Raw genomic sequence first — 22,175 nt, forward strand, 5'->3', positions numbered from 1 at the left:
AATGCGCTGGTGTGAATGCAAGTGGCTTTTCCGAATATAACTCCTTCCACACTGACTGCAGCTGAACGGTCTCTCTCCTGTGTGAATGCGCTGGTGGGTTTTTAAGTCACATGATCGACTAAAACTCTTCCCACACTGACTGCAGCTGAACAGTCTCTCTCCTGTGTGAATGTGCTGGTGGGTTATTAAGTTACTTGACTGACTAAAACTCTTCCCACACTGACTGCAGCTGAACGGTCTCTCTCCTGTGTGAAGGTGCTGGTAGGGTTTTGAAATGCTAGACTGACAGAAACGCTGCTCCTCCCTGTGCCATAATGGCAGTTTGTCCACTCCATCTGAGCAAGGCCTTGAGTGATTCTTCCTCATCCTCTGATCGTGCTGGGGTCTCTTATTCTGCAAATGCTCCATGGAATGGTCTTGCTCTGTGTGCTGAAACTGTGTGCTGCTCAGCAGTGTGAATCATCTGGGGCTCCTTATCGAGCTCTCTGAAACTGAAACCGTCCAGTTCATTCAGTTGTTCCTCTCTTTGCCCAAGAACAGACATAGTCTCCAGTTCATTAAAACTTTCAACGATTTTCTCAGTAACCAGATTATTAAACCTGTGTGTAAAGTCATCAGATACTAAGGGATCATATGATTGTTTTAGACTCTGCCGTGACAGTCTCTCCACTTGAACAGAACAAGGCCTAATTATTATCAAGCCCTGTAGGAGCTGCTGTTGCTCCTCCCTGTCCTGACTCTTCTCTGTGTGCTGTGACTCAATACTGTTCTCTTCACCAAGTACATCAGCCTGCTGTTCTGCAGGGTCAATCAACTTGGGCTCCATGTCCTGCTCTGTAAGATTTAAAATATCCAGTTCTTCACTGTGCTCTTGTACAGAGACACAGCCCAGTTCATTAAAACCCTGTGTAATATTGTTTGTGCCCAGATTATTAATCTTCTCTATAAAATCATCACATACTAAGAGCCCAGTTGTCACACTCTCAGTTTCTTTCTTTATCATGGGCACAGGGTTCAGATTCTCCACACTCTGTCTGCTCTCTGTGTGCTGCTCACTAAGTGCCTCTTTCACTTCTGTGGCAGTGAGCTCTGTCTCCTGCATCAGACTGGAGCCCCACTCCTCCTCACTGTGCTGCTGTTCAAGAAGAGCCCAGCGTCGGAGAGAGCACTGGCCTCTGAGCCTGTAAACACAGGACAAGAAAACAAGACCTCTATAATAATAATAAAAAAACTATTTTATATAGCACCTTTAAAGGTGGCTTCTCAAAGCATTTTATAGAATGACAACAACAAAAAATACACAATATAAGCATGATGAGAATTCACAGTTAGAGGAGACAGTAGATGGTGGTACTAAGTACAGTAGGAACAGAGGGGTAAAGAACAGTTAAATAAAGGCTCTTCTGAAGAAGAAGGTTTTGAGTCTGGATTTGAAGGAGTTTAGAGAAGGTGACTCTCCGATATCCTTAGGGAGAGAGTTCCAGAGCTTGGGGGAATAACAGATGAAGGCCATGTCACCTATACAATGTAGACGGGCTTGGGGGACAGTAAGGAGAGCAGAATTAGAAGAGCGACGGTTGTGAGGTGGGGAGTAGGGTGATAACTCAGACAGGTACCGAGCCATGGAGAGTCTTATAGGTGAGCAGGAGGATTTTTAAGTCGACAGGAAACTTGACAGGAAGCCAGTGCAAGGACTCCAGGACAGGAGTAATGTGAACACTTGCACTAGACCTGGTCAGGATTCTGGCTGCCGAATTGTGGACATACTGGAGTTTGTTCAATGGGGATTTAGAAACCCCAGAGAGTAGAGCGTTACAGTAGTCGATTCAAGATTAGACAACTCTTTTCAGCCACAGTTAATGATAACATAGGGCGGTCAAGGAATATTTCTGAAGTGAATGAAAGATGTTTTGACAACATTCTACGCATGTGGGTTGAACGTCAAATATCATCCCCACGTTTTTCAATTTAGAGTGAAGCTCAAGTACAAGACCATCTACAGATAGGGTTTCACACTGATTTTACAAAGTTGATGGGTGGTGCCAATAAGCATGGTTTCAGTCTTGTCACAGTTAACATGAAGGACATTTTGAGTCATCCAAGTTCTTATGTCAGAGATGCAATTAGAATAGAGACAACCACATCAGCATAAGGTTTGGTATGGATGTATATATGAGTAACATTAGCATAGTAATGATAGCTGAGGCCATGTGATCTTAAAAGCTTCAAGCTAAAGCTGTAAGCTTTAAGCTACACAAACACACGTCTAGTATTCTCGCAATCAATTTGGGTTGTTTAAGCATAGAGGAATAATAGAGTTTAAGTGGGTTTCTGATAATATGTGATTTTAGATATACAAGCTTTGTCAGAAACCTAATTACCGTGTAAAAAGTAAGACTACAGAAATAATAATAATACATGACATTTACATTAACACTGCACTGAGAAAGAGAGGGGTTCATGCAGACACACTGACTGCACACTACAGTACATTTACACTACACTGAGAGTGAGGGATTTATACTGACAAGGACAAACTGGAAATTACAGCATATTAACACTGCACTGAGAGAGAGGGGTTCATACAGACACACTGACTGGACACTCCAGTACATGAACACTGCACTGAGAGAAAGAGGGGTTCATACAGACACACTGACTGGACACTCCAGTACATTAACACTGCACTGAGAGAGAGGGGTTAATACAGACACATTGACTGGACACTCCAGTATATTAACACTGCACTGAGAGAGAGGGGTTAATACAGACACACTGGCTGACTGGACACTGCTGTACAATGCAGTACATTAACACTGCACAGAAGAGATAGTTACCGCCACGTCGATAAATAATCTGCCCACAAACATATTTCCAAGACTCCAAAGTCTCCTAAATTGGCTTTCACATGGAGAAAGTGTATCAATTGACGACATATTTCTGTCCAAATTTAAAGAACAGCAATAACATTAATGAGAATATAACCAGACCACAACTAGTTTAGTTCGCAGAAAAGAATCCCTCGGCAACATCACAAACCTCTCCTACTTCGCTCTGCATCTCTCCACTACAGTTTCAACAGTGAGGAAGTTAAAAACACCGTTTTTAAACACAAACGTTACTAATTGAAAGTCACTGCACTTACCCGATGGCTCCGTTTCTTCATTTGTTTCTGCAGTGATTTCACAGGGAGGCATGAGTCCAACATGATCTGTCGCTCCCTGATCTCCTCCTGCTCCCGACTCCTTCTCCCACAACTGCAATCGCACTTTAAAGGTCTCGTTTTCCTTCATTCGCGTTATTTCTGTCCCGAAACTGTCCTTGACACACTGTGTGATATTAATCACGGCCCGACTCACCAGGATCTGGGAGACGCTGTGGAGTTTGTCTTGAAACGAGACCTGGGAGTCAGACATCGTGTTTCGGAAAACTTCTGAAACTTCAGACACGAACGATTTGAGCAAAACCTCCATGAAACAGTGAAGATCGTTTTCCTGCTTCATTTGCGCGATTTCGGCCCCGAAAACATTGTCGACAGACATGATTTTAATCAAGACCCGTCTCGCCAGAACCTGGGAGATCCGGCGGAGTTTTTCTTCAATCGACTTCTCGGAATCATGTGTCCGGTTTCGGAAAACTTCCGAAACTTCGTGAACGATCGATTTAAGCACAATCTCCATGAAAGAGTGCGCCTCAGTTTCCAGATTAAGCAACAGATTCTCCATTTTTTTCAGAGACGATCTGAAAAACACAAACAATTCCTGCAGCTGCAGTGGCTGTAAACACGTGGGTTTGAACAGAGAAAGCGAAACGTGGTCAAACAGAGGACTTCCGGGTTATCAGATGAACTTCCTTAGTGACCGTTGCTATGAACCACAAAAATATTAGTCGAATAATAATAATCTTAAAAAAATAGTCCAGAATAGATGTTTGCGTTATATTATAGTGTAACGTATACGACCGACATTTTTATTTTATTTTTATTAAATGTGTAAATACTTTACAAATACAACTACAGGAGCAGAAATGGATACAAGAAAAAAAACACGAACAGAAAAAAAATTAACTGCCAGAGGTAACGAAGTAAATTATATTTTTTACATATATCAAATGTTTTCCTTGCTTTATTTGATTGATTTTTATAGAATTTAAATAATATTTCAACTCCATCTGAAAAGTACTAAAAAGGGGAGTATTATTGGACCATTTTGATTTTATGAATGTGAAATGTACTAAGAATGAGTAATACATTTGCTATAAATAAATGTTTTCTTACACCATACAATATCAAAGTCCTTAAACCTAAAAAAACACCTTTAAAACAACTTCACAAACACACACCTTACAACTAAATGTACCAAAGGTTCCCTTTCAGCCCGACAAAAAATGCACAAATCATCCTGCTCATGCTTAAATAAGTACTTTAGAGAGTAATTATTTAACTGGATAAAACCTATGAACAATTTTAAATGATATCTTTTTAACTTTATTTGTAATACAATATCCAACAGGAGTTGTCCAAACTAACTTCCAATTTATATTTTCAAATGGTGCAATCCAAAAAGATCAACTTGACGCACATGCCTTTCCTGTATAAAGTAAAAATCATCTCTCATTTTTTTACAAAACAAATTGCTTTTCTTTTTGCAACATTTCGAATACCGTTAATTTAATAGAAACATCTACCTTAATTTCTTATTTATTCCACACATCTGCAGTCACTGTTTACATGTCTGCATTGTTTACTTGTACGTTGTCTACTGTTTGTACAGTATATTGTACAGATGCACTGTCTGTACTTTGTGTAAAGTATCTATATCTATGTTCTCGCAGTCTCCTTCCTCACCGCTCCTGCTCGCTCGACACTCAGTCTCTATGCCTGGGCTCGTTGAATCTCTGTCCAAGTCTTTTGGATCTTAATGACTATATGAACAAAAAATAATTTCAGGTTTACAAATTTGACACCCACTCAATTCAGAGTGCACATGTTTCTTGTTACAGAGGGGAAAAAATGCACATGAAATTTCTCATGCTCACCTATAAGGCTCTGCATGGCTTGGCACCTCAGTACCTGTCTGAACTATTATCGCCCTACTCCCCACCCCGCAACCTTCTCTCTTCTAATTCTGCTCTCCTAACTGTTCCCCAAGCCCATCTACATTCTGTGGGTGACAGGGCCTTCTCCTGTTATGCCCCCAAGCCCTGGAACTCTCTCCCCAAGGATATCAGAGATTCACCTTCTCTAAACTACTTCAAATCCAGACTCAAAACCCTCTTCTTTAGAAAAGCCTTTACTGAACTGGTTCCATTCTTCACCCTTCTGCTTTTCATAGTACCACCATCCACGGTCTCCTCTATATATTGTAATTGTGTTTTATCTTGTGTATTTTTATTTATTGTTGTTGTCATTCTGTAAAGAGCTTTGAGAAGCCTCCTTTTAAGGCGCTATCCCCATGTACCCCATGTATTAAGAAGACCCCCCTATTCCAGTATATTACCTGTAGTGTTATATTCAAAAAATCATAAAAAAATAAAGAACACTTTCACAACCCAAAGCAAGGTTATATGAGGTGAGGGGGGCTGTCTGGTGTGAAAAACACTTGGTTGTAGCATTGTGAATGTTGTGCTTCAAATGCTATTGAGTCATGAAGAGGACCTCCCTATCCCAGTTTATTACATGTCTAAACGGTGCCGTATTGAAAAAATCATAACAAAAACTGAAAGAGGTTTCACAACCCAAAGCAAGGCTGGGAAAGGTCGGAGGACCTGCTTAGTGTGTAAAACACTTACTTGCAGCATTGTGGGTGCTGTGGTTTAAATGCTATTGGCTTGTGAACAGCATCCCCCTATCCTAGTGCACAGTGCCACATTCAATAAAACCATGAGAAAAAGAGATTCACAACCCAAAGCTCTGCCAGTCTTCTGTGTAAACAATCATGGACATCATGATTTGAACATCATGGGTGCTGTTTTTAAAAAGCTGTTGAGTAAAGAATAGGAATTGTCCTGCAGAATGAAAACAGGAAATAAAGAAAGGGTTTCAGAAATAAAACAAAGCTTTATTCCCGTGCTGACAGTCTGGGTAATTGGAAACTGCTGTTCTGCTTCCTATGGTCATACAGTATATGGGTTTTTCGCATGAAAACTCTATTGAGCAGTATTTCTGCGTTGTGAATGTATGTATGTATACAGCGGTCCCCCAGTGTTCCAGATGGTGCGTAATTGCGCATCAATCAAAACCCCGACTGTCAGAAAAGGATAATTAGCTCACTGATATGTTTATGGAGGGGTTGTGAAAATTTTCAATGTCGTGGTCTTTAAAATGCATTTGGTTTGAAGGCGTTCTGTGTTATATGATATGTGATATGGACACAAGAATATTCGTGCGTGGAATAAAAAGACAAACTGAAGGCTGTGAGAACATTCAAAATGTACTTTATACACAGAGCAATTGTATATACAAAGCAATTGTTTCATAAAAACACTACAGGCATGCCAAAATCGTTTTCGAACTTCAAGCTAACTTTACCCCGGTCAAAGTGATGAAGACACAGACATTTAATGAAAACGAATTTGATTCACTCAAGGCTCTGCTCTTTTGTTGTGATGTCATTTTAATTAATGTTAGCTGTGATTAGGTGTCGTTTTTGTCTCTTTTAACTTAAGAGTTAAAGAGTTTAAGAGTCTGCTCCTTTCTTCCTGGTATAGAAATAACATGTTCCATGTTTACAACCACCACTATAAATTATTTGTTCAGCTCTAACACCTGTCTGCGTTGACAAGGCATCTCAAAATGATATATTAAATTAGAACACGATCCTTCTGGTTACCATTCCTGTGGTTGGAGGGTTGTTTCACCCTTTTTCGTTCTTCTACAATATTTACAGACAGGGCTTTATCACTGGAGTTGTACAGAAGAAGTGTGCATCGGTCCATGAAAATCATCAGTACTGCTGTTGTCCTATGCATAGTTTAACCGAGAGCACTTAAAAGATGCAAAAAGCTTTCAAAGAAAACAGAATTAAAAGACAGCAGAGTAAGGCGGTAAAAAAGCACTCCCCCGTCGAGGAATTAACCACTGTCGCCCGTGTGACTGGATATAAAAATAACTGATTCGTTTTTGCCCAGTCTCTGGAAGCTTCAATGCGATTATTTTTCCTTCCTTATTTCTTCATTCCCATGAATTTACTCTGTAGTAGAGGAAACACGAAAGTGGGAAATTGCAGGCATTCTCCCTGAGCACACACTACTGGGGATGTAGCTCAGTGGTAGAGTGCATGCTTCGCATGTATGAGATCCCGGGTTCAATCCCTAGCGTCTCCACGTGCTTTATATTATTGTGCTCACATCGCAATCTTCTGTTGAGTGAGAACTCTTTGTCGGTGTTCATAGAGAGCCAGGTTTACACAATTAAGTTTAGTCACACACAAAGTGCTACAGTGTTGCTCTGCTGTTTTAAATGTACCTCCAAAGCATTTAGTTCTGTTAACTACCAAATGATTTGAACTAATTTAACGTCATATTCAGGAAATCCAGAGAACGTCTCCACACTTGTCGTGGCTGTTGAAGAAATCACCTGTTAAATCTCACCCGGGATTTCTTGAGAAATCATTCAGCGAGTGAGTCCTCCCTCTGGACTCCGCACTAAACTGAAAGCTGCGCGAATTCCTCACTGCGTGTCCTGTACTGTTACAGGTGCTCTCGTGTAGATGTGGAGCACAGCCATAAGGACACTTTGAACTTTTTCCATATGTGAAGGAAAAGGCAAAAGAGCATGAATAGTATTAATCGTTTAAAATATCCATGGTACAACTCGAGAAAGTACTGAAGGACTAAACAACGACTTTTGATGATTACAAGAGATTCAAGAAACACAACCGTCCGCACACGGGCTTGGATCCTGAACGCTTAAGTTAAGACAAAGCGAAGGATACGAACTGTAAACTCTCTTCACGTCTTACCGTTTGTGAAATAAAAAAAAAAATCTTACTTTCTTAATAATTTCTTACTGCTGATAGACGATTTATTGCATTTTAACAAAATTAAACTGTTATTCACACACTCTAACGAAGATAAACGTTAGTGTCTTCCGGTGTGTGAGCCCATTTCTAATAAGAATAAAAAATAAGTTATATAAATTGAATTGTTCTACTTTTTATACTTACATAGTCTTATTAATATTTCAGTTAAATATTTTCTTCTGTAGTAATACTAGTCTCGATTTACAATTTTTGGACATGGTGCATCTTAAATAACTTTGTTATTAGTTTCGGTTTTGGAAAATCGCGCCCAGAAGCTACCAAAACTGATAATGTTCACAAGATGTGTAATGCAATAGCAGCCTTCTGGGTGGAAAACAAAAAGTATTTCTTGGTATGAATCCTAGCTCATTTATAGGCGGTGTTCTAGGACTTCTCGCTTCAGAAATCCTGTCAACGCATCGTACGTTTCTACTCCATCAATATCAGCAGTGTTATCACTACCAAACGCTAAGAATAGATCCTGGCAATACTTCATGAGATCTTCTTTGGAAAATTGTTTGTTTTATTTTTAAAAAATATTTTCAATACCATCCAAAAAGTCGAAAGTTTCAATTGCATGCAACTGATGAGATCTCTCTTTGATGGAAGTTATAACATCCAAAACATGTTTCTTGTGGATCCAGAAGAGGATCATTATGAGGCTCAAAACATGCCTGTCTCTTCTTTTTTTGAGGACGAATTGATTATTGAGGTGTAATCATTGGTTCAAAACCCAAATCATCTGCTATTGCTGCTGTTTCTTTGATAGTTTCTTCAAATCCTTCAATTGATCTTCGATATCGAGGGATAATATCATACAAGTTGTGGTTTTCTTTTAATCACCAATTTTATTAAAATTTCACCTTCTTTTACTGATGTCTTGCATGTATCACAAGATATAACAGTCCCCTTGCGTCCTCAGGTAAAATGTTTTAAAAAGTACAACAAAAGTACAATATACTGAACAGTATTTATGCTTACATGTATATTAAAATGAAGGTACATATACCAAGATATTAAAATACAATTGTACAGATTTGTGAAGTTTTCCACCAAATCTGCAATGTAATTTTGAAGTATTATAGCTAAGAATGCAAGGTGAGTATGAAGATCAAATTCAATGAGTGAAAATGATTTTCTTGGAAGTTGCCGATGTTGGTCATTATTGATCATTCCAGGTATATTGACTTAGGTACTCAAATGTTTACTTGTTGTAGCTTGAAATGTGCAAAACACTCACATTTCTTTCAAATATGAAGATGTTTTACTGTATCTAGTGCTCTGTACTGGTCAATCTGGGTGCTATAAAATACCTATGGTTTGAGGTGCAGTATAAAGTGAAGGAGTCTTAGATAGATAGATGCAATTTCTTCTCATGGGATCAATAAAGTATCTATCTATCTTAACCTTTTGATTTGAAGGGAATGTAAATAACAGCCAGGTTGTCTCTTTGGTTGTGTTGTATCTGGCTCTGTCGACAGTGCCTTTTGTTCCTTGTGTGGATTAAATCATACTTATGAATTGATCACAAACATTTAGACATTCTCTCCTTCTGGGGTTGATTTTATCATTGTGAGTGGCCAAAGGTTCCTTATTTATTTAATTAAAAGTCTTTAATTGTACAAAATTAAGAAATTACAAATGAATGACAAAATGGTTTTAAAAGGTTTATTTTTAAAAAGGAAACGTTAAGAAAATGTATATACATTTCTGCACATCAGAAATGTTACATTCAGAATTCTATATCAATTAATAGTTTTATTTCAGAAACATATCATATTGTACAAGAAAAAAGACTGAATGGAATAGGGAACTTTAAGGTCTCCCTGTTTTAAAACACAAACTGCAGGTCCTGTAGACAAAGTCAATGAGGACAGTGACTCACTGGTCAGAGCTCTCAGGTGACAGACAGTGTCAGTGTGGAAGCAGTGGAGTGAAGTGGACTCAGGTCACAGACAGTCTCAGTTCTCAGAACTGTTGTAAGACTGTGTGACTCTGTTGGTGAAGCTCTTCTGTGTCTAGACCTGCTGGAGGAGGTTCTCCCAGACAGCTCTGTCAGTCTCACAGCGCCCATCCTCTCCCTGAGAGTCATCCCCAACATCATCGTAGTCAGTCCTGTCAGGGGCAGGGGCTCCTTCTTCAGAGGGCAGTGTGGGCAGGACCCTGTCCACTCCAGGGCCAGGCTGGAGGACACCTGACAGAGAGACAGACTCATGATTTGTCAAATGAGCCAGTTATTGAAATAATATTGTTACTTATTAGGATTATGAAAATTGTGAATATCAAAAATGACTGAGTAGATAAATTAAAAAATAAATTAATCATAACCCCCAACTTTTAAAGATTTTGCCAAGAATATACCCAAGCATTTGGTATAGTTAAAGGCACATAAGAGATTTGTTCTTTGGAACAGCTTTATTGAAAAAAAGTAATAGTTGAGACAATTAGTTAAATATTTGTTAACAACACTACACACAACATAAACATACAACACGCAATTACAAATTTGCTAACAAGGTGTTTTAGACACCTACATCCTAAACACCCAGAAAATCCTCAAACTGCTACTAAGTATTCAGCTTTTACAGAACACCTACATAAAAGAAAGAGATAAACCAAACCTTCTAAACCAAAGACATTACAACCTACAGTTAAATCTCTTTCTTTGTGAACCCAATTGCTACAAAATGAATGGGAACCTATCTCCCTGTTCTAAAGATGCTCCCACTAGCCAGGATAGGCACCTTTTAACTAAGGGATTCTCTAAAAAAGAAATAAAAGTTTCTAAAAACAACAGAAAGGCAAGCTCTCTTTATGAGGTTCAAAGACTAAACTCCAGTCTGGTCTTTCCAGTTGATCTGGACAAGTAGTAGAAGCAAGAAGTAGCTCTTGCCTTCTATCATTCCTGGACAGTTGATTGACAATCATTTACCCAGAACTTTATGGTTGCTTTGATCTCTGAATCTCACACCTCAGCATCTCAGCAAACATCTCCTTGCTTTGCAGCCCCTAGCCATGTACTGTAATTGGAATTGGAATTGATGACATCACCCAGGTGTACCTAGATTTTTTAAAACACTTACATAGTCACAATAGTGTAGTGAATGGGGATTTTAATTTTCTGTAACAATAAGAAATTATAGCAGTATATTTTGAGAGTACTTGTAGACTTTTAGGAACTAATCAAACATAATAATCTATAGTCTCACACATGTATTCTAACCAGACAATATACAATTTATTGATATAATCATAATTTGCATAACAAACAATAAGCATAATAGAACATACTGTATCTGAGAAGTACTCTGCTTTGATATCAATGGCTATTAGTGGGCTAACAGTTATAGTATACAGAATAGATGTTACAATATTGTACTCAAAAGCGTTTAATAGGTTTTTTTAATTAAATTGTATCTTTTTGGAAGAATTGATGATTCAGTGTAGAATTAACTTATACTTATGAAGTATCAATGCTCTAAAACCACAGTGAGGAAGACTGTGCCTATTTCTGAGCCTAGTAATTCTCTCTGCAGTCAGAGAACAGAATTCCTGGTCTTGGGGAATCTAAAGCTGCTGATCAATTTAAATTAATTTAAATCTGATTGGCTAGGTGTGTCAGTAGGTGGGTTTCAGTGACACTGTGATCTTTGTGATCTAACTTTGTACAATTCAGGTCACTCAGTCTTTATTGGCTGTTATTGATCCTTGTAGGACATGATAGAGTGAAGCTACCGCTACTGCAAAATGCCTGATTCCCCCCTGTCTTGGATGACAGTGCAACAGAGATGGATTATCTTTCCCATCCCTGAAATACCTAACCCACACTGAGCCCCCTGGCTGTACTTTTACCTGAAGTGGGGTCTTCCTCACTGCTGAACACATCACTGTACCCAGAGGGTGTCTCATCAGAGAGGAGTCTCCCTGTGAACAGAAGAGCAGGTCAGTAATGGCTCTGTCATTCTGACACAGACTGGCCTGTCAGAGACCTCTTCTCTTCTAGGTAGTGTTTATTTGAAGATATGAAATTAGGTTGAGACTAATTTCTAATGACAAAGGCTACTGTGGGCTGGTACAGGGGGTACTCCTTAGTCTTTTTTATAATAACTCACCTGACACAGTGTCTGGACTCTGGGGCACAGTGATGGCATCATCATAGTACTCAGGGGCCTCTTCTTTCACAGAGGACATCAGCTTTCCTAAAGCACACAGAGCACAGCTTCACTGTCACACATCAGCACACTGAGTTATCTAGAGCACAGGACTGCTGGAGCTCATCAGAACACACTGATTAACTGAACATCACACAGGATCTAAAACTCCAGGCTCTAAGTACAGGAGATCAGGGGGAACCTGATTTCCAGTCCTATTCACAACTGTAATAAATGTAAAACAATTCCTAGATTTTCAAATAAGATGTTGAAGGAAAACAGGGCAGAGAAAGTTTGGCTGTATTTGGACAGAGAGGGTGGTGATGTGAACCCTATGAGATACTGAAGAGGAGCCGGACACTGTCAGCAGTGACCCAGATTGAGTGTGCAGGGCTGAGATCACAGAGAGAGACTCAGACTCAGAGACTTCATGTAACTGGTACAGAATAGTACAGACTCCGTATTCAGAGGCTGAGATCCAAGAAAGAGTAGAGAGATTCAGACTCTGTGGGAGTCCAGACTGGAGTTTAGTCTTTGAACCTCATAAAGAGAGCTTGCCTTTCTGTTGTTTTTAGAAACTTTTATTTCTTTTTTATATAATCCCTTAGTTAAAAAGTGCCTCTCCTGGCTAGTGGGAGCATCTTTAGAACAGGGAGATAGGTTCCCATTTATTTTGTAGCAATTGGGTTCACAAAGAGAGAGATTTAACTGTAGGTTGTAATGTCTTTGGTTTAGAAGGTTTGGTTTATCTCTTTCTTTTATGTAGGTGTTCTGTAAAAGCTGAATACTTGGTAGCAGTTTGAGGATTTTCTGGGATGTAGGTTTAGGATGTAGGTGTCTAAAACACCTTGTTAGCAAATTTGTAATTGCGTGCTGTATGTTTATGTTGTGTGTATTGGTGCAGAGTTTCCCCATGTGATTGGACTGAAATAACCCACCTGACAAGGCATCTGGACTCTGAGGTACAGTTACAGCATCATCATAGTACTCTGGGATCTCTTCTTTCAGAGAGGTTATCGAGTCTCCTGAACCACACAGAGAGACAGAGAATTTACACTTCAGGACTCAGACTTACTTTGACCATAGAGCTGCAAAGTAATTGGAAAGTGTGATTTTAAATGTTTTGTGGTGTATAGTTAAGCCAAAACTCTAGGGTCGCTGATTAATCTGATCTGAAAGGCCGTTTTTACAGCATGCTGTTCCGCAGTCTCCTTTTCTATCAAAACCAATGAGAGCACCCCAGTATTGACCAGGTCTAGTTTTGCTCGGCATCTATGATTTGCTGATGTAGCGGCAATGCTTGTTAATAAGACAGAATTAAGCGTTGGTATGCTCCCAAAGTAGGCTCCATCTCACCCTCCATCTCTGTGGTGCAGCCACAGAGAAAGAATTCATGCAGGCTGATTTAAGATGTTTTCTTTTGATAAGAAACAAGCTCCCAGACGGGGATGCAATTAGCTAAGCCTGGCTATCATGATCAATGGTCAACCATTGGCGCCTATCAGTCTAGGGAGTGCCGAATGGACATCTGGACTGCATTCCTAAGTGTCAAGAGTAAGTGACTTATATCTCACCTTGACCAACCAATCAGGGACTGGCAGGGCGTGGTAAAACCACGTGGGTCTCCAATGCCCGCCAAACTCTCAACCAATCAGCACACATCTGGGTCTTGATCAAAAAGGGAGCGCAAGCTCAGATCGGAGCTCTCCTTGGCCATTTTCGCGCATCCTCAGAGACAATCACGTGACAACTGCTGTTGTCTGCAAAAGGACTTGGACTTTGTTCTAAGCGCGAGGCCAAGGATCCCGTACGTACTCAGAATTCTACCAACGTGAATGCTGCGCTTGATCAACGGCAGCCTACAGTTGGACCCTCGTCAACAACCTGAATAGCTTATTCAGAAGCAGCGCTGGACCAGGAACGAACCAGCTTCTTCCCAGGCAAAAGAGTGACTTGTGAGGACTCGCGGTCACACTCTGTGCATAGAGACTTTCTACTAGCCAGCCGGACTCCTGGTAGATCCCCTCGGAGCAACGACTGCCCTGCGCGCCGCAGTCAGATTCCTCCGCCCGTCCTACTCCGAGCTGCACCTTGACTGGTTGGCCGGTAGCCAGAGGACGCCGACACAACGCCCATTGGACAACCGCTGGAACCGAGGCTGCAACAGAGCCTGTCAGCTGGTTTGGTGCTCGTGCCGGGAAATTCCAAATCCATACACAGTGGATAAGTAAACCCCATGTTCTACATTGCATCTCGAGAATTCAATTGTACCTCAACACAAGTTGTTATCAATTTAATTCATGAGTAATGTATTTACTTCCGAGTTTAGAGTAACAGTGGGTAATAACACTGATTAGCGATTTGGTAACCGAACGATATATATTGACATATATTCTCTGTTGTGTATCTCTTTGTGTTTGCATCTCTTCGAGATTATATACCTTGTATATTGATAACCCTCACAGTAAGGTCTGCCGTTCGTATCCAGGCAGACTAGTATATGTTTGGTGCACAGTTTATATTAAGAAATGTATCCCGTGTATTGAACCCGTGTGTGTGCGTTGTTAGTTGTTCTGACGATTGATTTTCTAAAAGCCCCAAAGAACAACCTCGTGATTACTGCTACAATTAATAATTGTCTCAGTAAACCCATCAAACCACTACACTGAGATAAGGCTAGTGTGAGGCAACACTGAAGAAACACGTGTGGTTATATTTATATAATTCAGGATTTTCTACATAAGTTCTCTAAACGTCAGCCTGGTTTGAGGTGAGAGTGAGTACTGGACTGAAGACCTCCTCACTCCCACACTGAGCCCCTTGACTCCATCTCCCCTCACCTGGTACTGGGTCTCCCTCACTGTCCTCCACATCATCGTATCCAGAGGGCAGCTCGTCAGAGAGGAATCTCCCTGTGAACAGGAGGACAGATCAATATTACCTGCAGTCAGACAGCAGACTCATTGTCTTCCACTGGCTGTGGAAGAAGGCAGGGTGTGAACAGTATCTCAGAGTTTGTGTGTATAAGGCAGATCAGGAACTGTGAACTGTGGTGTCAGTTACTTTGACACCAGTTGAGAAAAAACAATCCTACAGTCAGTCAGCACTGTCTCTTACTGGGAGAGAAGCCAGGTTGTCAACAGAAACACAGAGTTTATGATGCTTTTCTTCACTTACTTTGACAGCAGTTGAGAAAGAAAACTCTACAGATTTAAAACCAGTATGGTGAGATTTTCTACAAGTGTTAAGTCCTCAGATCTTCCTCAGAAGATGGAGACTAATCACTCCTGAAGACTCTCTTCACTCACCTCTCCTGGGGGCGCTGTAGGTTCCCTCCCTGGCCAGTTTGTACTCTATTTCCTCGTAAACGGCATCATGATAGGGGGCGAGTGCTCCCTTAGATAGGGCTGTGTGAGAAAACAGACACTCAGGGTTAACATGCAGGGAGAGGAGTACAAGATCAAACATTGACTACTAAACCTTCTTTGGACATTACAGCACATAAATGTTATGCTTCTTGATTTGCAAATTTCCTGATATCTCCATCTGTAATTGTTGATAATCTTTTTTAAACTTTAAATGGTTTCCTCTACCAGGTCTCAACCAGGGCACAGCCGGTGCCCCTCAAGGCTGTGTGCTCAGCCCACTGCTTTACTCCCTGTTCATCCACTACTGTACTGCTAAGTTCAGCACAAACACCATCATCAAGTGTGCCGACGATACCATAGTCGTGGGCCTGATCACTGACAATGATGAGACTGCCTACAGGGAGGAGATAAAACAACTTGCAGACTGGTGCCGAACCAACAACCTATGTCTCAACATCAGCAAAACCAAAGAGCTGATTGTTGACTTCAGAAGACAAGGAAAAGTTCACTCCCCCATCTACATAGAAGGGTCTGCGGTGGAGATGGTGAATAACTTCAAATTCCTAGGCGTTCACATCTCTAAGGACCTTACATGGACACTGAACACCTCCAGTCTCATCAAGAAGGCACAACAGCGGCTGTACTTCCTGAGAAGGCTGAAGAAAATACACCTACACCCACTGATCCTCACCAACTTCTACAGATGTATGGTGGAGAGCATACTGACCACCTGCATCACAGTCTGGTACGGCAACTGCACCGCATCCGACCGTAAGGCACTACAGCGGGTGGTCAAAACTGCCCAACACATCATCGGCAGTGCCTTACCATCCATCCAGGAAATATACAACACCAGGAGTCTGAAAAAAGCCACCAAAATTATGTCTGACCCCACTCACCCCAGTCATAACTTGTTTGTTCCCCTACCATCTGGCAGAAGGTTCCGGTCACTCCAGTCGCACACAACTAGACTCCAAAATAGCTTCTTCCCCAGAGCTGTCAAGTTGGTGACGCCCCCACTCCCTCCCACCATATTATGATCTCTCCTAACATCCTCCTGTACCCACAACCACTCTACTCCTACACCACCACACACACATGTAAGCCAAAATTGTACTGTCCCCTCGATAGCCCAGTAAAATTGTAACAGGCATAATAATATTCAATATTAATTAACCACACTACTTTTAACCACACTATTTTTTTGCACTGTTCCAAGAATTACCTTGCACTGTTTTTGTCCTGTTAAATTTTCTCTGCGGAATTTTGCACAGTTTTCGATTACTTGATTACATGTTATTTATGTTATGTTATTACATGTTACTATTATTGCTATTGTGTAACTGTCTTATTGTGTAACTGTCTATTGTCTCATCTTCTGTCCTATTTATATACTGCACCTGAGTGACTAATGAGAAACACTTTTCATTATACTATGCACCTGTGTAAGTTTAATGACAATAAAGTTGAATTAAATTGAATTGAATTCTTCCTCAAGGTAATTATGTAAATATAAGTTCCATGTGAGTGACAGAACTGACCACTAGAGGTCACTATGTGGATGGAGAGTTCCCTCCCTACCTTTCCTCAGATTCCTGTTCTGGATCAGCTGCCCCACTAACAGGGCCAGCACCACGAAGAGCATAGCCCCCAGCAGCAGGAGGACCAGGGGCGAGGCAGACAGGCCTCCCAGTGGCTGTGTCTGGGTTGTTGTCCTGGTTCTGCCTGAGAGAGGGGGAGACAATGGATGAACAGGGATCAGGAGAGGTGCTCTTGGGCTCATATACACTTCGACACATGTCCTGTTCTCCTCCTGTTCCGATATGTGGCTCTCATGGCTTCAGGGTGAACCCAAGATCAATGAAGAATAGCTAAGGATTCCCAATCTAACCCATCAGGACTGTCACTAAATCAGTGAGGAAAGAGGACACTAGCACAAGATCTACACTGGAAATCTGAAAACACTGATCTTCACTCTGAGAGAGGAGAGGAGACACTACAACAACACTGGGAATCTGAAGAGACAGAAAGACAGGAGTTATCAATGACAAGGAAGATTTCTGTTCACCTGTAGCTGTTGCTGGACTGGCTGTTGTCTCTGACAAACCTGTAAAAGAGATAGGAGAACTGTCATTATTTTGTCTTTGGTTTTAAAGCAAGTTGAATCCAGAGTGGTCTTAATAAAAAGAAAATCTTTACATTTGTTCCTTGAGGTCAAATCTAGGATTGCTGGATGAATGGTGTCTTGTTCGGAATTAAAGCCTAGTGTTGTTCACATACACAGGGCTACAAAACATCCCAATCTTGTGACTGATGATCTTAGTTGGTTCAGTTAGTTATTAAGCAGTGATAGAGTATGGGTGACATCAGTCTAACTTCTCCATTGATCTGCTACCTTGTTTATCTACAGTTCTACGACTATCCTCACCTGTACAGGTAACCCCTGCATCCTCCTTGTGTCGACAGTCACTCTGATTTAGTCCAGAGTGACAGCAGTCCCACAGGTGAAGTTCACTGCCTGTGCAGTTCACCTCGTCCAGCCAGATGGCGCCATTTCCTGGTCCGAATGAGGCCTCTATTGCTGCGCTCACTGTGTCCCCACAGCCCAGCTGTCTGCAGACCACCTGGGCATCCTGCAGGTCCCAGGAGTCGTCACAGACTGTCCCCCAGGAGCCCTCATACCGCAGCTCCACCCGGCCAGAGCAGTTAGTGCCTCCAACCAGGCGCAGAGCCAGTGGGACTGAAAGTCAACAGAAAGGTTAACGAGTGTCATTAGATCTGTGACTGTAGACAAGAGCAGAGAGATAACTGAGTGTCTTCAGCTCAGTGACTGTAGTAGAGGTTAGTGAGGTATTGAGTGGCTCTAGAAGAGAGCTGTATGGTTACTGTTCCTCAGCTCAGGGCTGCGGTGTCCCTGTCTGTTTTCCACACTGAACTCACCTGGGCAGTGCTGCTGTGGCTGCTCTTCCTGAGGGGCTGGAGTGCTTCTGTCAGCTTCTTTTCTAGGACCTTCAAAGATTAATAATAATTATTTCATTTTATACATGTTTGGAGATAAATTAATAAGAATTCAGTTTAAAGCTTTTGTCTGTTCTAAATATGGCAAAACACTAATTTACAGAGCATTACTCTTCCCTCTGTACCTGAGCAGGTGATGTTAGCCACTTCTCGGTCTGTGCAGTCATTCTGACCCCAGGGGGAGGAGGGACACTGCCACAGGGTGGAGTCGTGTTTGCGACAGGAGACAAAGTCCAGCCATCTGGGATCAGGGCTCAGCCTGGAGTTTATCTCACTGATGGTGCCCTTGTCTCCACAGCCCAGCTGTTTACAGATCACTGCAGCTGTGGAGTCAGTCATGCCGTTCTGACACACACTGCCCCAGGTGCCATTGTAGTAAACCTCTGCCTGTCCTGAACAGCCTGCAGACAGTCTCAGGAGAGTGTGATCTGTCAAGACAGCAGGGAAAGTCAAAGGAAACAAACCCTGACAAGACAGCCCAACGTTTAGTTCTGAACTGGAAAGAAACAACAAGCAAACAATGTGAACAGCAACCAGTCTCATTTCCCGTACTAATCCAGTTATAACTGACTCACGTAATGAAACAAGGACAGCTGTACAATAACACAGTTGACATGAATGTGACTGTGTGGTTCTGTTCATTCAGAACCTGGACAGTGCATCACACAGAGCTTTAAAATCCCATTACATGAGCAGGTTCTGACCCAAAATGTAATTCTGATCAGCTTGGCTATTCAGCAGCAGCACAACTAAGAGACTGAGGCATGAAAGTAGAATTTATCTTGAGTTTCTTTCTCTCTTTATTTATTTTTGCTGGGATGTGAATATGTGCATTCACAACTGTATCATAAATATAAATATTTATTTTAAAATTAATTCTGCATCCAGCTCAGTCTTTTCCTCAACAAGATGTATTTAAGCACTCCAGATGCAAACCATATCCACAACGTGGAATTTAAGAATATGGATTATTTTACTTAACTAACTTACTGAACACAAGATTCTCACATCCTCACAAGTCAAACATATCTAGGCACTCTAGATGCAAGCCATATCCACAATGTGGGATTCAATTATCTGAATCATTGTAATTTTAATTATCTCCCCTTACCTGAACACAGGATTCTCACATCCTCCTTGTGTCCACAGTCGTGCTGTCCCCACCATGCTGAGGGACACTCCCCCAGGGACGACTCATTCCCCAGACAGCCCACCTCGTCCAGCCAGATGGGTCCAGTTCCCTGGCTGAAGGAGGCTGGCACTGGGGCACTGAGGGCCGTCCCACACTGGAGCTGCCTGCACACCACCTGAGAGTCTGCCAGGTCCCAGGAGTCATCGCAGACTGTCCCCCAGGAGCCATTGTGATAAACCTCCAGCCTCCCAGCACAATCATCTCCTCTCCCAACCAGCCTAAGGGATAGCTGATCTAGGACCAGAAAATTAGAGGTCAGGGGTCAGAGATCAGGAGTTCTAAGAGATCACCATGACCTCCTGTTACAAGTTGGCCCACTAGGCACAGCAGATACAGTTCAAGTACAGTGTTTCTTGACTTTTGATTAATTTAATATATACACTTACTGTAACAAATTGTTCATAAGCAGTATATATATATCATATTATATATATATATATTTAATATATACAGTAAGTTTAACATATTCCACATTGTTCATAAACAGTATACCAGATAAGTTATTTTTTCTGACCCACTGTTGGGCATAGAGACAATAGCTCCACCAGTGTCAAATTGCATTATTCAGATAGATGTGTTTCCTGTAGATCCCAAAGACCCGAGTGTGTTTGTGACACACTGAAAAAACTGCACACACACAGCTGTTGCCTCACTGACTGATCTGGGATTCCACTGAGCAACAGAGACATCAGCACACACTGAGAGCCCTGGAGATACAGAACAGGGGCTTATTCATACCTGGTGTTTTGGAAGAGGGAAGAGCTGAAGAAAGGAAGTCTGTGAAACAAACAGAGAGAGAGAAATCAGACTGTTAACCTTGTGTGAGAGGAGCAATTTAACACCAGAAATGAAACTACAAATAAAACAGCACTGATGTGATTAAGACAGTCCTCATTCTCTCTTTACCTGCTCCAGGTGAATCTCTGGTCATATTTGAGTCTGTAAAAGAGAAGAAAGGAGCTCATTTCGGTCCACAGGAGTGATGTTTCACCAGTGGAATGTCAGCTGTGTGTGGGGCTCAACTGCACATAACATCTGTAAACTTTGACTTTCTGAGACTCACTTTCTTTTCAGGCTCCTGTTTAATTGGGCTCTATTAATTAAAGTAATTAAGCAGGTCAGATGTTAATTACAGGATACTGAGGTACAGAACTTTCTTTAATCTTTTAGAGCATTGATATCAACATAAATATAAAACTGAGCTTTAGTCCTCAGTGTATTTGTGCATCTATCCATCAGAAAGAAAATAACAACCTAATAACACCTTAGGGAATATTTGAGATAGATATGACATGTTTAAAACACACTCACATTTTAAGGAATATGTGTTTTCATCTTTGCATCTCTTACATAACTGGGAGTGTGTAACAGAGCAGATATTCAATAATGAAAACAGTGTGCTTCTGTGTGTAAGCAGAGGGAGTGTCACTGTGTTTTAAATACACGATTCTCACCAGAGCAGATGACTCCTGCTTCCTGTCCATGAGAGCACCCTGCTCTCCCCCATGTAGAGACAGCGCAGTGTGAGAGACGGCTCTCATTGCCCTTGCACTCAAACACATCAGCCGTTACTGGTCCACTGCCCTGTCCAAACCAGGCCTGTCCTGGTGCTGCTACAGCCTCTCCACAGCCCAGCTGCTGGCAGAGAGCCCTGGCATCTCTCAGATCCCAGTACAGGTCACACACTGTCCCCCAGTCCCTGAAGAGCCACTGTAACTCCACTCGGCCAGAGCAGGAGTCAGAGCCGTTCGCCAGCCTGAACACTGTGTATCCTGCAGGTAGGAGAGAACTTCACCAGCATGACACCACAGCAGGCCACAAGAAATACAACAAATTAAAGTACCAATACAGTGAAAAAAACTATAAGATCCAGCACATAGTGAGTGAGAAACCAATAGCAGGCATAGAATAAGGACAGATATTGTGATGCCATAAGGGATTGTTTCCTCAAAGGGTGCTACTTTCCCTGGGGACTAATTTTTCCAAGTTTTCCCCATATGTAAGATAACGATGTGCAGCTCATAGGAGACAATTAGCACCCTACTCTAGGCCACATAAAACCAGGATGGACTTTGAGAAGACAGAAAAATTCCCCAATAATTGCCTCAGCCTGGCACATATTGAAATAAAGTATTAATAAACCGTCCCCAAGATGAAGGTTTTCACTTATATTTTTATCTCTACAATTCCAGTCTTAGGCCTGAAGAATAGCGTTGATATTTCTGTAACAGTCCTTGCCATCACACTGGCTGTTTACCTTACTTTTCCTAGCTTCATTGGTGAGGAGCTTTGTTACAATTGAAAAATCTACCTACTACCTGCTAACTGTACTTTTTTCCCACACAGTCTGAGTGGGCTGAATTGTAGGCTGCTGCTATTAAAACAGGCTTTGGCACAGCCTAGGCTGATTCGTTTTCCCAGCCTC

The 22,175-nt window shown here is 41.5% G+C and overlaps 2 protein-coding genes and 1 non-coding gene across 3 annotated transcripts in view; 1 reads left to right on the top strand and 2 right to left on the bottom strand.

Moving 5' to 3' along the window:
• LOC148668230 (antigen WC1.1-like) overlaps nt 1–22,175 on the bottom strand; it is an 85,211-nt gene that overhangs the window by 10,271 nt on the left and 52,765 nt on the right. The window contains exons 5-12 of the mRNA XM_088632938.1: nt 21,323–21,522; nt 18,684–18,945; nt 18,197–18,280; nt 17,122–17,265; nt 15,481–15,579; nt 15,013–15,084; nt 13,111–13,197; nt 12,134–12,220 (exon numbers count right to left, since the gene is read on the bottom strand). Of these exons, the coding sequence (XP_088489064.1) occupies nt 12,134–12,220; nt 13,111–13,197; nt 15,013–15,084; nt 15,481–15,579; nt 17,122–17,265; nt 18,197–18,280; nt 18,684–18,945; nt 21,323–21,522 (1,035 nt within the window). The remainder of the gene's footprint in view (nt 1–12,133; nt 12,221–13,110; nt 13,198–15,012; nt 15,085–15,480; nt 15,580–17,121; nt 17,266–18,196; nt 18,281–18,683; nt 18,946–21,322; nt 21,523–22,175) is intronic.
• trnaa-cgc (transfer RNA alanine (anticodon CGC)) lies at nt 7,252–7,323 on the top strand. Its single transcript has one exon. It is a non-coding gene; the product is annotated as a tRNA-Ala (tRNA).
• Nucleotides 9,676–21,510, bottom strand: LOC148668232 (antigen WC1.1-like). Its single transcript, XM_088632939.1, has 13 exons — nt 21,205–21,510; nt 20,657–20,689; nt 20,489–20,527; nt 19,670–19,984; nt 18,684–18,986; nt 18,197–18,280; nt 17,122–17,265; nt 15,481–15,579; nt 15,013–15,084; nt 13,111–13,197; nt 12,134–12,244; nt 11,874–11,945; nt 9,676–10,215 (listed from the first exon to the last, which is right to left on the bottom strand). Exons 2-13 carry the CDS (start codon nt 20,679–20,681, stop codon nt 10,040–10,042), a joined length of 1,527 nt encoding a protein of 508 aa, XP_088489065.1. The 5' UTR covers nt 20,682–20,689; nt 21,205–21,510; the 3' UTR covers nt 9,676–10,039.

The sequence above is a fragment of the Lepisosteus platostomus genome, chromosome 5, assembly GCF_059453375.1.
Source record: "Lepisosteus platostomus isolate fLepPlt1 chromosome 5, fLepPlt1.hap1, whole genome shotgun sequence".
NCBI classification, from domain to species: Eukaryota; Metazoa; Chordata; class Actinopteri; order Semionotiformes; family Lepisosteidae; genus Lepisosteus; species Lepisosteus platostomus.

Coding starts and splice junctions, on each gene's coding strand:
- LOC148668232 (XM_088632939.1), bottom strand. CDS start 20,681: ATGACCAGAGATTCACCTGGAGCAG. Junction 19,985..20,488: donor TCCCTCTTCCAAAACACCAG/GTATGAATAAGC, acceptor TTCTGGTCCTAG/ATCAGCTATCCCTTAGGCTG. Junction 10,216..11,873: donor TGAGGAAGACCCCACTTCAG/GTAAAAGTACAG, acceptor TCTCTCTGTCAG/GTGTCCTCCAGCCTGGCCCT.